Source organism: Scleropages formosus, chromosome 18 (assembly GCF_900964775.1).
Source record: "Scleropages formosus chromosome 18, fSclFor1.1, whole genome shotgun sequence".
In the NCBI taxonomy this organism is placed as follows: domain Eukaryota; kingdom Metazoa; phylum Chordata; class Actinopteri; order Osteoglossiformes; family Osteoglossidae; genus Scleropages; species Scleropages formosus.
The window spans coordinates 11,610,276-11,626,868 of NC_041823.1; the positions used below are offsets into that span (position 1 = coordinate 11,610,276).

The window sequence follows — 16,593 nt, forward strand, 5'->3', positions numbered from 1 at the left end:
AAGATAAAATTATGGGTAGCAAAGTGGTTCAGTGGGTGGTGCTGGTGCCTCAGAGCTCTGTGTATGTGGGTTTGGCTCAGACTGTATGGAATCTGGATTGGTGCCCTGTGCAACATGTACCCTGTTTCATACCTTATGTTTCTGAAATAGGCTCTAGACCACTATGACCCTGCACTAGTCTCAAGGGCTTGTTGACAATTGTAACTGGACATTCTTAGTTAAACATGTAAAATGGTTAAAATGTATAGAAAAATCTAAAACACGTACTTCTTGCCACTTAGAGGTATTTCTACACTGAAAACATATTGACAGGTCATTTAGGTTAAAATTCACTCCAAAACACACCTGTTGATTATTCTACGATGTACAATCTTCAGAATAATGATTCTCTCTGCACAGTCCTTCAAAAACTCTGACATCTTCTGTTTCAGTGCTGGCTTCATCTCGTGCTTGGTGATGACCTTCAAGTGATCCCATGATGCTTTGCACTTCTTCTCCATCTGACACAGGCTCTCCTGAAGTTGGTCGAAGTCCACCTGGAAAAAACAAAACGAGAAAATGGATCTGCACTACAGTACCTGTGTTTGACAGAAAACAGGAGCACGGTGGTACTGAAATATTAAACCAGTCACTGTGCTCATCCAAAGCGCAGCCTGGACCCTATACTCCGAGTCTGGCTTGCGACATCAGCCAGCTGAGGCTTGCCTAACTCACATTATTCCGATGGAAAAAGAGGTACTAGGGGTTTAGGCTGGTGGGACATCCCTGCTGGCGGGCACAACAGCCCCTTTTAGAAGCCAAACGCTTGGCAGGAGAGGTACCGTTATACTGGCACCTTCATCACCATCAGGCACCAGGCCAACGCAAGGAAAGCTGCCTACAGCCAAGTCTAAAGACCCTCTTGGACAGCGCTGAGCTGGCAGGCACAGCTGGCCACGGTAACAAGAAGGAAAGACAATAAAAGAGTGTGCCTTTGAGAATTATTAGAGCTAATGAGTGCCAGTCTTGGTAGCAAGTAAATTCCATTTTAGGAAGTGATCTACATTTAAAATAGACACATTTTTAAGGGAACAGTTTCCGTAGGGTGAAGGAAAGCCGCAAAAAGTCATTGTGAACAACATGCAATAAGGTTGCAGAGGCCAGCATGTTTACCAAGTGTTGGATCCACTACACATTTTAATTTCAGCCTCTGTGTGAGTTTGTATGATACTTGTTTCCCAGCAGTTTCCACTTTTCTACGTATTTATTTATTTATCTGAGCAAGATGACATACAGTGTTAACTTTGTAGACCAAGTTACTTTCAATGATTTTACCGGAGGGTTTTATACATTTCATACATCAGGGTAATTTTTACTGAAGTAATTCGGGGTAAGTACCTTGATCAAGGATACTACAGTGCAAGCTGGGATCTGAACCCAGATAATATCCATTTTTGGTAGAGTTCTAACACAGAAGGACTACATGCAACTGGATCAGTTCTAGTGCACAAACCAGCTTATATTTCCAGTACAACAGATACGTAAACGCAATTTATTTCCTTTACTTTAATGAGAGAATTAATATGTCCTAATCTTGCCGCATGCAGTTACGCAGTCCAGTTCTGCAGGTAGTAGTACCTTGGCTGACCGTGTGATAGCCCCGATTTCAGAGTAGAGGTCTGAGCTGTCAGGGAAATTCTCTACCACAATACTACATGCATGGTGTAGTAGGGACTGCTTGTGCACTGTGTCCTTTACTTCCGGAACCTTCTCCAGATAGCTTAGCTCAAAACCTTTAGCCTGAAAAGAGAAACACAGAGACACATATACAAGAAACCTATTACAGGCATTTAGTGGCTGCAGAAAAGTATTCTGCCTATTTTTAATTCACAGCAATGAACAACACAATATAATCTGCATCTAAGATCACAGATAGTGTAACTGATTATATGAGCATTCACCCCTTTTGCTAAGATGCACTTAAATAAACTTTGATACTCCACGATCAGTTGCCTTAAATGGTCACATAATTACTCGACTGTAGTCTTCCTGTATATAACTGAAGAGCTTTAGTTTATTTCAGTTCATTTCCTTTTGTCAGTTTTACTGTCAATGCTTTTGCTCTTATATGGTAAATGCATATACAGCCAAGCAAGCATTATTTTAGCTTTTGATTATGTCATTGAAGCCTTACACAATTTTTGAGTTAATTGCCAATTCAAAGTCAATTCCTCAGGCTGTTGACTTTTCTTCCTCCATTTTCCAAAGGGATTCTCTTGTGATCAGCCAAAGACACCTTATAACCGTTACTCCTTTCAGAGTTCCAATATTTCACAAAGCAGGTGGACAGTTCTCACAAGTGGTGCTTACTCCTTTCTGATACTCCATCCTGCATTGTGTTCCACCCTGCTCTCTCCCCATCCTCTGTGACCGATAAATGGACTGCAGGCGTGTTACTCACACTGGAGCCGTTGAGGAAGTTGCCAATGGCGAGCAGCGTGGACAGGATGTACCGCAGTGTCTTGTTCTTCTCCAGCTGGTCCATCCCTTCCTTCAGGTCCTGCAAGGGCTCGGCCACTTCCTGCAGGGGGCGGAACGGAGCGGGGCACGGCTTGTTTGTTTGGGACAAACACTGAACAGGTGCACCTCAGCTGTGCATTTTTTATAGCTGTCTACATCTGCAAACATTTGAGTAAAGCTCTGGTCTTTAGCCAGTGTGGCCATATTAAAGAGCAAACAAACATGCCTCTAATTATGCAGCTTCTTCTTTAGCACAAAGTGTTATTCCTTGTAAACTACTAAAATACACCTCCCGAGTGTTTGCATCCTGGAGCAATTACACTGTTGGTAGTTCCTTTTGCCAAGGATTTTAAGGATAAATATTTAGCAGGTTTAAATGAAAAAATTTTGGAGGAGGTCAGTGATAAATTTCTAGTACATAAAAACACAGGCGTTTCAGAGGATGCACTATTGTTATTTGTATATTGCCTCGGTTTTTGCTGCAATAAAATGGCAGGTTATGTAAAGAGGGGAGCATGCGGGAAGGTTGCTCTGACCTTTTCCATAACCTCGTAGTCCATCTTGAAGGCCCAGAGCTGCAGCCGGGCAGACAGCTCGCTGATGGAGGACAATGTGAGGAGGAACTGCTCGGCGCTGCCCAACGGCACGTCTGGGTTCGCCAGCTGAGCTTCCTGGATCTTCTGTTTCTCCTCCTCTGTGGGGATCATGGTCAGGATTTTCTATAAAGAAGACAGAAGGAGGGTGGATGAACACCAAGGCGAAGCGGGTGGGTAGGAATCCTAACATCCATCGGAACTGGAACCGCAATTTTAAATAAAGAATACAAGTTTAATTGGTAGGTGTACTGGTTCTTGTTCTCCTGAGTCAGGACCTTGGAGAAAATATCTCTATGAACTAATCCAGACCTACCTATAATTTGAATGTTAAAAATGGGATGAAGAGAATCCACAAAAAATAAAACTTTATTAAGCCAGAACAGTTTTTTTTTCTCTCTCTATAAAGTATGGCTTTGAAATTAAATTATCCAGATTGTTCAATAAAAATGATCTGTGTACATCTGTGGAAGAAAATTAAAGGTCAAGAGTTTCCAATCAAGAGGGAACTGCGTTTAAAGTCTACGAATCTAGCCTGACATCTGGAACGGTTTTGGTTTATGGAGTAGGTGGGTCAGCTGCATGTGCAGACACAACAGTGTGAATGTTTTCATGAAAAATAGCACAGCTTACAAAAATGTTAACTATTACGTTTTGAAAAAAGTCTTGTGCGGGAATGAAACTTGGAGTAATGTATTAATAAACAAAGTAATAGTCTAATGTCATTAACTCTAGATGTTTTTCATCATTACTGGCTTCTGGTTTAGAAGAACTTGATCCAAGCTTAGAGCGAGCCTTCTGAACGAGAGTTTAAATGCTGGAAAACGAAAGGCAAACGAGTTATTTAGTACAGCAGTTAAACCATCAAGGGTCAAATAACATGAAAGCAGTATCAGGATCAAATGCCATCACTTCTAATGCACAGTTTCAAAATACACAATATATATAAAATGGTTTTGTTTGCCAGGAATAGTGCAGTAAATGTTGCGTGTAAAATATTAACCACAGATGTGCAAAGCGTATTACTGTGTTTTAGATACAGTAAACTGAGACAATATGACTAACTATATGAGCACCTTGTTCAATAGCAGGACACGGCAAACGGATCAAGCTCACTTGTTGTTGTTGTTGTAGTACGCTCCTCCTGAGAGGATGTCACAAATGGCGTTTCCCACCCCTTCGCTCTCACCTCAATGCCCTCCTTGTTGAGTGCATACTCGTCGAAGTTGAGGATGGCCGTTTTGATGGTGCGTGGAGGTGGCAATACAGTGAGCCCAATGTTGATGGCATTGCTCCTCTTGGAGTCCAGAACAATGATTTCCTGGCGCTTGCCATCAGCTGCTGTTTTCTGGGAGATGTGAGCAAAGAGAGCGAAAAAAAGTATTGACTCAAGTCATCACATTTTACACAACAGAGTGTGAGTGCGAACAGTTTTAATCCCCATAATGAATAGTAATTCTTCACGTTTGATAATGAACCAATAATGATATCAACATTATCAACAATCATTCTTCACTGAGCTATATAAAAATACACACACACACACACACACACACACACACACACATTTTCAGAACCGCTTGTCCCATACGGGGTCACAGGGAACCGGAGCCTACCCGGGAACACAGGGGCGTAAGGCCAGAGGAGGAGGGAACACACCCAGGACGGGACGCCAGTCCGTCACAAGGCACCCCAAGCGGGACTTGAACCCCAGACCCACCGGACAGCAGGACTGTGGTCCAACCCACTGCGCCACCGCACCCCCATTATATAGAAATATCAAAGGAATATTTAAGCATCCATCTGCAACAAAAAAAATTATACAAAGCTATTCACATAAAGTATCCTGGTATATACTGTAGTATGAGCTAAACTGACAGCACACAAGAATCACGTGCCTGCATCCAAAATTCTCCTTCTGTTGGTGAAGTACACTGTTGTATTGTTTTTCAAGAAATATCGCTGCTTTGGAGAAAAATGTCTGCTAAACAAATAAATGTAAATGTACATTTCACACACACACACACAAGCCATTTGTCCCAAGTGGGGTCATGGCAAGCCAGAGCCTAACCCAGCAACACAGGCCACAAGGCTGGAGGGGGAAGGGACACCCAAGATGGGACGCCAGTCCATCACAAGGCACCCCAAGCAAGACTCGAACCCCAGACCCAACAGAGAGCAGGACCCAGGCAAACCCGCTGCACCACCGTGCCCCCAAACGTACATTTTAGCTCATGTTAAAAAAATATGCCAAAAAGCAGAGGGAATCTGCAGTGGCATAGTTGAGCAGTATCAAGACCAAAAAAGGCAGAAAATGCTGGGTACCCAGCGAGGGTGAGATTCGCTAATCTTCCAGCAGTCTCTGCTGCAGATTCATGGGTTTCAGCTCGACTGTTTTGCTTGCCTGAGGATTTGATAAATGACTGTTCGACCGGTGGCCACAACGTGCTGTAGCAATGCTGCCTGCCTTGTTGTCCTAAGCACTATATCAACGGTCTCAGGTCTTGCTGCCCACTTGTAATACATTCCACTCCAGGAAAGCAACAAGAGATTAAAATGATATTACAGTGTCTATACAACTGACAATTTACAATACAATTTACCTTTATTCATTAAGCACATGCTTTCCTCCAAAGCATCACAGAGCTCAGAGCAAACAAACGTGCACTCAATAACGGATGTAGAGCTCTAGATACAGACAGAATTATCAAAGCACAGCCTGTGTGTTCAATGCCATATTTTGATGATTCGCTGAGGGTCAGACAACAAATACAGTACATAAATGGTCATGGTAGATGATGTGAGGCAAAATTTTGTTGGAGATCAGGAGGGAGAAGGGATTGAAAGAAATGGGTTTTGAGACCCTTCTTTGGTAGAGGAAGGGATACAGCAGTTCTGAGGGAGGGAGGCCAGTCCAGATGTTCTCACCATATTTAGATAACGCACAGATAAATTTGGCTGTATAAGTATATCAAATACGCCACTACAAAGTTAAAAAGGTATGCTCTCGGTTTTAGAGTGGATGTGAGTTCGACGCTGTGTTTTTCTGGCACGGTGTTGTTACATGCATCTGCTGATGTTAATCTCTCTACTTTAATCAAACCACAATGGGAGTATTTACACCCTGTCTTTTCCCTTCCTGTTGACAGGAACACAAGGAGAGAAGCCTGCACTAATTCCTGGAGGAACTTCATTAACGCCAAGTCTATGATGATAATAATGGGATAATAATATGCAGTGCTCCTTGAAGCAAAATGGCAACATCTGAATGACTACAAATTTTATCTTTAGACTCAAACCGGAGGAAATCAGTTCAGGAGAAGGACTTTCTCACACTGAAGTGAACGGGAACAGAATGTCTTTGATGTGGGCAACTAACAAGGATTTCACTTCCTGCAATATGAATAAAAACCATAATTACTATAAATACTTCCACAATGTAATATGCACCTGCACCTCAACATTTTCTGCACTATTTTTTTAATTGTGTTTTATTGAGGACTATTTCTCAACCATGGGGTGCGGGAGAGTCATGTTTACTACGTTTCAAAGCCCGGGGTGGTTGTAGGGTTAGAAACTGGCTAAAATTGACAACAGCTGTGAAGAGGCAAACTTATTTGGGGGATATAAGAAGAAATACCGATACCATAAAGTTGATATACAAACCATAAAGCTACACTACTGTTGAGTTTTATCGGTATAAGGACGATCAAGATTCTTTGATCAGGACAGTAATTCAAATTCCAGGTATGATGGAACAGTCTCTGGTTAAATTTGAAAACACACCAATCATTAAGAAAAACATCTTTTGAATTTATGTTCACCTGAAATTAGGTTCTTTTACACACAGAGGCTAATAGAAAACATACTGAGTGTAACAATGCAGCTGCAGTTTACATGATTTTACCACCTGCATTTATTTATTTTTTTTCCCAGAATTTCCTGAAAGCTTTTAGCTTGCCTCTAATATTAAAGAAAAATTATAGAATTAATAACATATAGTGACCTTTCATACTGACATAAAATTTAGGCTGTGCACTAAACTTTCTACCCCATATCATCTTATAAAGATGTGCTTCATAATTTAACTGCAAAGTGCTTTCCTTTCTTATATATGTGTGTATACTGCTGTGCTGGTCACTGCAACCCTGGTGACCGCTCTTGCTTCCCTGTCCCAGCTCAGCTCACCTCAGGGGCCACGTGGGACCCAGCTGTTGTGGATTTCGAGTTGAGGAAGGCAGGGGCCTGCTTTTCCCCGAACTGCAACATGATTAAGTCACATCTCCAGGGTATTGGGAAACACAACACAAACTTTCCCACAGTAATAGGGAGGATATTTTCATTTTATGTAAAATGATTAAGTATAACTTAAATCTTCCAGCAACTGTTGAACCTATGAGCATGTAAGAGATTGATGGATTCAGGTTCTCTAAATATACAAAAAAGCAGTTATGAATCTATGTCATTTCCATCAGTGTGTCAACTTATACCGCTTATCAGTTTTTTTTGTTTTATTTCTAGTATCTATGTGCAGTTAACTAGAGAGAAGATGGGCTGAAAGAAGTTGAACATTACCCAAGGATTAGAGTCTAAAGTAAACTTGAACAATAATGAAATTATTGTCATTATTATCAAAAAGAACACAGAAAATGTCGCAATAATAGTTCAAATCAATCAAAAAGAAAAGAAATCCAACAAGAAAATCATGACTAATAGCTGGTTGTTGACACACCAGTGGAGAAGGGAAGAGGCCACAGTAATTAATCTCATTTGTGAATTTCATTCCTATCATATGAGCCGCCTTAACTTAAGATTCGCAGTGAAAAAGCAGTTCCCTCCTTGCAAGCGGTTACAGTTCAGTAAATTCACATCAGAGGGTCTTGCGCTGCCCCTAAATGAATCTGTCTGAAATGTTGGAGGGTTACCCCTAGGTGGCGCTAATCATCCCTAAGTACATAAATTGAAGGCCAAGAGCACCAGCTTAGTGAGCACCACTCAAATGTCTTCATTACTCCAACAGTAAACCAACGTTCTGTCTTGCTATAAATCAGTTTGCATTGCACATGTTGCAGACACTTTAATGACCATATTCTCATGACCAGAATTCCAAATCCAGTACCGTCAAGTTACAGTTGAATTCCTTTACTGCGGAGGAGTCCCAGTCTGACCAAAGAAAACAAATAAAATCATACATAAAAACAGAGAGGAGGGAGTGGATGACACTGTCATAGGGAAGAAATCAATAAAGAGACTCATCTGCTCATAACTGTCAAGAATAAAGTGCACTGAAGACCAGACTATGATTTTACAGTAATATCCTTTAAGCCTTTGAAAAGTTACCTTGGTCACAGGAAGCTCCTTGGACTTGCTTTCAAAGAGGTGCTCCAGTCTGCTGGTGTCCACCTTGACTGGCTCCAGTTTTGACCACAGGGACTCCTTACACCTCTTGTGGCTGCGATAAGGCCATTCCACGGGCCGAACCTCGTTCCAGAACAACCGAATAGTCTTCTTCTTCTTCAAGAAGGTGGGTGGCTCGCCCCGCCCCAACTGTGGAGAGCCTAGGTGGGGCTGTGGGGGCAGGGCAGGTGCTGAGAAGGGTGGGGGTGGTGGCATAAGGCCAGGAACAGGAGGGGGTGGAGGACACCCAAACAGGGGTGGAGGAGGTGGCAAGGAGCTGAGGCAGGGAGGTGGGGGCGGAGGTGGAGCTGGGTCTCCCGAACCCATTACATTGTCCACATCCAGGATGTCTACGTCATCTTCGTCGGCCAAGTCAGTGAAGTCCATGTCCTTGATGCGGAGCTGCCGGGGACTCGCCATCAGCTGGTCCCAGATGTAGTCAGACTCCTTCTTGATGGGTCTATCTGATGGAAGCTGCTGCCTTTCTGGCACGTCGGCTTCTGGTGGTGACACCATGCCCTTCATCAGGTCCCCAAACTTTTCAGCCACTGCTCGCACGCTGCCCTGGTTGTCCAGTTGCTCCAGGTCAATCTTCTTCACGTTCTCCTCACAGGCCTGGCGGCTGGCTTCCAACGTTGAGATCCTGCTGGCTAGACTGGTCACGGACAAGTCCTGGCTCTCAGTCTCCTTCCCCTCACTGCCCTCGCTGCCCTCCTTCTCCTCACCCTCCACTGGAGGTTTGTTCTGTGCGTACAACATATCCAGCATGAAGAGCTTCCCATTGAGGATCTTACTGCACTGTTCATTTACATCCACATCTCTCATGCACGGTGTCCACTGGCCTGGAGTCACACAGAAACACAGAAACAGCTTTAGTACCTACTGATTCTTATGGAATTCACACCTCCAGGCTAACATTACTACTAAGCTTTCAGTATTACTGCTTTTAATAAATCATAGTATGAGGCTTCTTATTGCAGTGGATAATGTTGCTGCCTCACAGCTCCTGAGTGCAAATCTAACTCAGTCTGTGTGGGATTTACATGTTCTCCACGTGTTTTCATGTGGGTTTCCTCCATATATTCCAGTTTCCTCCCAAAGTCCAAAGATGTGTGTTACAGGTGAACCGGTGACTCTAAATAAACTGTAGTGTCTGTATGTGCGTGTGTTTAATTGCCCTGTATGGACTGGTATCCTATCCAGGATACATCCTGAGTCATGCCCTCTGCTTCTGGGATAAGCTCTGGACCACTGTGACCCTGCTCTGGACAATCGATAGTTGATTTGGGATCAATGGATAAAATAGACTAACCGGACACATTTGTAAAATTCTGTATGTTAATTTTGGAGCAGCTAGCATTATTATTATTAAAATATTATTATTATCATTATATAATGTAGGTACAATCATACATCCCAGGTCATAATTTGGAGTAGCTATTTTTTCTTTCATCACCTCAGACTCGCTGATTTTTTTCTAGAAATGAGTCTACCGAGATCATTCATTCTTCTGGTTACCCTGTGAAGGTCAGCAACACCTCGCTCACCTGGTTCATTTTCACAGGTGAGTTTTTCCTCCTTCTCCTCCCGTTCCAGAGTGCTGCTGGTGGACGAAATGCTGGAGGCCGAACAGTTGTCCTTCTCATTCAGCTCCTCGTTCTGCCTCTCCTTCTCACTCAGGGTGGCGACATCCTCGGCTTCCCGCTCCGCGGCCTGCTCGGGTCCCGACTCCACTTCCACTTGCGTTTCACGTGCGCGCTGTACCGCATCCTCTTCCCTCCCATCCTGCTCTACAGCAGCCGTCCGCTCACCTAATGGTTTGAGGTCAACCTCAACAACCACGTCCCTCTCGTGCAGTCCTTCATCTCCCGCCGGTTCAGCAGAAGGTTCTGGAAGCTCTGCCTCTGGCTCTGGTTCTGAACCGGTTCTGGAGGTGGAATCGCCTAGCGAAAGGGCCGGTTCACTGACCATCGCTGAAAAGGAACAGCAGCAATAAATGAAAATGTACCATGTCACAGAAGCATGTGTTTGGAATGAGAACATACTGTAGAAGCACACGTGTAGGCCTACCAGAGCGGTCTGCTGCAGTGCTTCAACAGAAAAGAGGTCAAACCCTAATTTTAGGCCCCTTTGCGAGGTTAGGTTAAACAGAGTGGCTCATTCCTCAGGTAACGATAATACTAATTATTATCAGTCGAGAGTTATTTATAGTGAATACATCTGGGTCTTTCTCTGAAAGATAAGCATGAAAATGAGGATGCCTTCCATGGCAAAAGGTGTTTAAAAATGTTTCTCATATGAAACTCCGGATTGTTTTCACACCTCCCGGCAGCACCTCGCTCCTGCCTCCGAGGCACCGCCGAGCTCCGAGGCACCTCCTCCACCCTCCGCATCGTTCCCACAGCCGGGAAGCCGGAGGATGATGGGTGAAACCTCATCTCGTGGAGGAGACGCCCTCCCCAACCACAGCCCGATCCACGCAGCAATCGCAGACAAGTCGCGGCGGCTGTGGCTTCTATCTGCCCGACGTCCGGAGCCGAAAACTTTCCACTTTGTCATCAAATTGGCACAAAGCTCATTAAGACATTTTACCCGCAGCCGAGCCAAAGTAAACACCCGTGTTTATCTATATCTAATTACAACTTTTTATAACCGCGGGACTGTTCAAGAGTGGCGCTGCCTTTTCTGACAGATGAGTTGAAACACTGGAAAAACCTGGCAGATAAAAGCTCGTGTTGCTGTCTTCTTTCGGTCCTGCTTAACTGTAATTTTGAGCGGAACACAAGGACCACGGTAAATTTCGCAAAGAATCTGCAACGTGTGGTGAGACTCAGAGCTTCAGTTACTATCTGGTCATCTGCAGAGTGCTCATGACAGATCCAGTGACGTGACATGGATACGCTACCTCTCATTTCTTCTGCTACTTTTAAATGCTTGCCTTCTATAATGACGGGTTTCCACCTCGGTTTGGCAGGCTCCTTTTCTTTATCACACTCTGCTGTTTGCAGCAGATATCAGGCAGATCTGCTGACAGTTCGCAGATACTGAAATGCACTTTACAAACTGAAACAAGAATGTGGATAGCTGGGACTGAGCGGAAAAAGCCAATGCGGCATCATCGCTAGTGCGCGTCCTGCCATAACTACAGCGCCGGCTTCTATTTCCCGGCCAAAGTGATGAGCAAAACAAGACTAGCAAAGAAAAAAGACTTTTTTTCACCGTGAAAAAGTGAAAATGGAAAACGGAAACTTCAAGCAAAGGTTCAAAATTTGTTAATGATTAGCTGCTTTATCTTAGTCACAGCTGCCCGAAAAACAGTTTTTTATGGCTTTTTCGACTTACCACTGCCTTTTAAAATAATTTAACAATTTCTCACTTGACTGAGCCATTGCCTTTTTGCTTACCTGCAGAGCGCACTGCAGGGAAACCTGATGTACAGGTGGCATGGCATCAGTTTTGTGACGCTGGAGAATCAAGTACTGTGTTTTACCTGGTGCCGGTGGCAGATCCGAAAAGACGTCTTGCTGGGAATTTGCAGAGGATGGGGTGCTGCAGCGGGATGACGCCGAGCTGGAGGGGGGTGGACTCAGGTTCAGGGTCAGTTCGCTGCGACCCCTTGGAGCCGTTCGTGAGCGTTCCTTCTCGTATTCCTCCCCAGCCAGCTTCTCCACCTGTCTGTACCTACCCAGAGAAGAAGGATTAGTTCAGTTACCAAATTAATTACACTAACTGGATGCTTAGACAGTGCTGTTCTCAAAAGATATATACAGTAAACAATTATTACTTTTAACCGTCATGTTGGTCCAAGATATTTTACAGTCATTTACACATTTATTCACTTAGCAGACACTTTTCTCCAAAGCAACTTACAATGAACTCCATGTAGTGTTATGAGCCCACACACCTTATTCACCATGGTGACTTACACTGCTAGATACACTACTTACACTGGGTCACTCATCCATACACCAGTGAAACGCACTCTCTCTGTGACACTCACACACTAGGGGGGACCTGAACAGCATGTCTTTGGACTGTGGGAAGAAACCAGAGCACCCGGAAGAAACCCACGCAGACACGGGGAGAACATGCAAACTCCACACAGACTGAGCAGGGATTGAACCCATGTTCTCTCACACCACCCAGGTGCTGTGAGACAGCAGCACTACTCACTGTGCCACTGTGCCCCTGGTGTAATGTATTCAGTAACGTATTCTTACTGGAGTTATTCAGGGTAAGTATGTTGCTCAAACGTTCTACAGTGAGAGAAGAGAATGGGGCTTGAACCAACAACCTACACAAGTCCATGTCCTTAAGCGCTACATTCTCTGTTGAAAATAGAAGGTTAATGTAAGACAGAGAAGGAGCCCATTTATTTCCACAGACAATCATCTGTATGTCTGAGGACATCTACTCCTTTATACCGTGCATGGTTCAAAGAAAACATGGTCACAGGTGTAAATTAAATATCCAGTCAGCTCAGAAACCTCAGTGGTTTGATCAACATTTTTTAATTCTAAGCAAATATGATTATCACATTAGTATCACACTAGTAGTGTTAGTAGTGCATTTGTAGCCCTTTCAAAAATTCTGCTGTCTAGCTTCCTACAGCCCCTACAGTTCTCTATAAAGCCATCATCAACAGACAAAATATTAAAGCCCGTTTGGCCATTCAGGGCGACGTCTGAACCTCTGAGGTAAATCAGCCTGAACGTTTTCAAGATGTGCTGTAAACGGTATAAATCTGCTGTGCTCTGTATCCCTTCCAGGAAGGAGAAAGTCCCATTCCCATAGCTCTTCATATAAAAAAAAAAAAAAAAAAAAACTACACAATACTCTTATTTAAAAAAAGTGCTAATGTCCTTTTTATTTGTCCAGTGCAACTCAAGGCCTGCATTTCAATCTGGCCAGCATATCCAGTGTTCTGAGACCTTTCAGATGTCGATCCCCAGATCATATTTTAAAAGGAAATAATGTAATAAAACTTCAACAGGGAAAGTAACCATTGCCATTTTCTGTACCTTGCATTATGCTTTTTACATAAAACAAAGTGGGGTATGAATTATTTCCCAGATGTCCCTTGTCAAGCATGCCATTTCATCTGTTAGGTCTTAAATTTTATCTTATTGTATAGTTTAATTTAAACATTTAGGCAACGGTATTGTATTAGATATTTATCGCAAACCAGCTGAAACTAAAATGACCCATCATGCATGACCCATGAGTGAACCACGTGCTTGAGAAAGCACACACAGATATAGAGCAACACAAAGCTATTTTGCATTCTTCACTAGGCATATACGTCAGTATTATCTGGTTCATGTGCAAAGTCAATTACACACCTTGGTGTGTTTCTGTGAAACGTCTTAATGTATTACATGCCTCGCAAGTCCCCGGTACCCATAAATAATGCAGAGCTGCAATTTTTTTGATCCCAATGGACTCGACATCTGTTGTCTATTCCCTGCACAAAAGTGTATTCCCTGCTGCGGGGGAGTAAATTGCTGTCTTTACATTTTGATCAGTTACACAGAAATCATGAGTAATTGCTTCTACATTCCTTAATATACTTAAATCGCTCAGTAGCTTAGAACCTATTGTGCTATTAGCTGACTGTACTCTGCTCATTCTAAGAAGGCCACGCCGGTCATATTTTTGGCAATTAAGGCTCAAACAGCAAGTTTTTGAAATTGCTTGATGGCTTACGTATGTCTGCTGAGGATCTTCACGTCCAGGAGAAACGCAGCAGAGTGCCACTGACAGTAAACAGAGTACACCCGTGAGTTTTAACTGACAGAAATCAGTGGTACGAAGCTCGTGGAAGGTGAGGTCACTGTTCTGGAGTTCCCGGTCAACCCTACACTACACAGTGTGCTGAGTTTACACAAAGAGTTGTGTGATTTACAGAAAGTCAGCTGGCCTCTTTTCTTTCCCAGAGAGGAAATAGCTTTGGAAAGCTACAGCATATTTGTCACCTGAAAACAATTATAAGGCCAAATTTCAAGTCAGAGTCACTAACGTTGCTCTCTGTTGAGGATCAGCTAAACCAACTGAACAAACAGAGCAGGCTGAGCGCACCTTTCATACATGTCTGTGCAGAATGTGGTCGTTTCTAATTAAAAGTGTTAAGAAATATCATAGTATGACTGTTTAGTCAAAGACGTTTGAAAAAGAAACTATTTTCCTTCAAATAACACTTAACACTGGATATCACAGTGCTACTGAGAGTAAATCGTCAGATCAAATATTTCAGCGTTTTACGTGCATCACGAAAAGTACTGCAGACTCATAAATGGAGATGTAATGTGACACTTGCACAAGACGCAAAAATAGTTTACCAACAGTTTGGACAAATATTGTAATGATCAAATCAGCTTTTGGCTATCTTTTCAGTGCAGGTGCACGTAGAAATAAATCACAGAAAATAATATAGATATTATACATAAATAATCAGTGTGTGTGTGTGTGTGTGTGTGTGTGTAATCAGCGATCATAGACAAACTTTATTCATGAGTGATTTGCATTGTTTTGCCATTGTTTCTTTGAGAAGGTATCAGGTACAATACCCTAGACCATTCTGACCCAGACATTTACAGAGAAGTGGAACATACTGCAGGCAAGGGAACAGCAGAAGCCACTGAACAGCACAGCATCACTGCAGTTAGACGTACCTCTCCTCACGAGCTTGTCTGGCCTCCTCCCTTCTGTCAACATAGTCCCGGCTGAACATAAAAAACAGACAGGTGAGGGTTTAATATACGTATATGCAGCCAGGTGAGGTGCCTTGAAAATGGTGACAGCTGCTGAAGTTACAGCAATTTCAATAATGCATCATATCTGCCAATTTAATTAGTCACTGCTAAACCCAGGGAGTGTTTTTTCGAACAACGACAGAGCCATGACGGGGGCCAGGGCTGCATCCAGAGCGCGGCTTTATATGGCCAGCAAGAGCGCCCGTTAATTCTTCCTGCCAGGGTTTCTCCTCTCTTTGCCTTTGACCATAATGAGTCAAGAACACCTCACAACTCTTTGCACACTACAGGGTTTCCAGCATTTCTCACCACCAGCATGTTTACATGGAGCTTGGGTTCTAAGCCTTCTGACTGCTTAATTGTGGAAAATAAGGGGCTTCCTGATTTTTTGCATTCTGAGTGTGTTATGGATGTGGTTTTCCTTCAGTGCTCCTCCCTTGGTTTAATAATTCTATGGGAAATATTAGAAAGTCTGCTTGGCTTTGTGTTTAAGGCAAAAATTTCAGTAATACAGTGGTAAACAGCAGCACAAGACTTGTAAGACTAAGGCACACTAGATTCGATGTAGGTGTTCCTATGGCATGTCATCCACTAGACTGTGAACCACCACAACCCTGCATTGGAGAAGCAGTTATTGATAATGGATGGATGGATGGATGGATGGATGGATGGATGGATGGATGGATGGATGGGTGGGTGGATGGATGGATGGATGGGTGGGTGGATGGATGGATGAATGCATGGATGCATTGATTTCACCCCCTGTTCCATTGACATAACACTCACTTGAAGCGAGCCCTCTCTTCACGCTCAATCCTGAGCAAGCGCTCCTCTCTCTCAATGCGCCGTCTCTCCCGTTCTGCAGCCAGCGACTCTTGATGCTGCCGGTATGACGATGCCAACAAACTCCCGAGGGCTGGTCTGTGGACCCCCACAACAGGACAGGAAGCAGAGATGAGAAAAAACACCCTTTCAGTACTATAATAGCAACAATGAGTCAACGGCAATCACTTCAACCACAGGAACGCTGAAGCAATTCCAGAACATCAGAGATTTTATTGTTTTAACCTCAGCTGACTTTATCCCTCTCTTTAAGAAAGAGACAAAATCGTTTTTCTAGCATAAATTTTTTTTTTTCTACAGTGTCTAATACTGGGAATAGCTGGATATTCTTAGATTATGTTTTACAAATGCTGTTAAAACTAGGCTGTTGTGTGGGAGATTCTGGAATAAAGCAAGCCTTGAGGGAAGCTCCGAATGGAGTACAGCAAACTCTGTCAAGAGATCCGTGTTTATAGAATTTAATGTTTCAGTTTTTGAACTCTAGCGTAGGAAATCTGCAGCCACGTAAG

General features: G+C 43.3%; 1 protein-coding gene across 1 annotated transcript in view; it reads right to left on the reverse strand.

Annotated features, from left to right (window-relative positions):
- The window catches only part of fhod3b (formin homology 2 domain containing 3b), a 130,562-nt gene that overhangs the window by 5,942 nt on the left and 108,027 nt on the right, over positions 1 to 16,593 (reverse strand). The window contains exons 12-21 of the mRNA XM_029246040.1: positions 16,028 to 16,162; positions 15,161 to 15,211; positions 11,980 to 12,170; positions 10,037 to 10,462; positions 8,433 to 9,331; positions 4,282 to 4,440; positions 3,036 to 3,218; positions 2,441 to 2,560; positions 1,618 to 1,779; positions 346 to 536 (exon numbers count right to left, since the gene is read on the reverse strand). Of these exons, the coding sequence (XP_029101873.1) occupies positions 346 to 536; positions 1,618 to 1,779; positions 2,441 to 2,560; positions 3,036 to 3,218; positions 4,282 to 4,440; positions 8,433 to 9,331; positions 10,037 to 10,462; positions 11,980 to 12,170; positions 15,161 to 15,211; positions 16,028 to 16,162 (2,517 nt within the window). The remainder of the gene's footprint in view (positions 1 to 345; positions 537 to 1,617; positions 1,780 to 2,440; positions 2,561 to 3,035; positions 3,219 to 4,281; positions 4,441 to 8,432; positions 9,332 to 10,036; positions 10,463 to 11,979; positions 12,171 to 15,160; positions 15,212 to 16,027; positions 16,163 to 16,593) is intronic.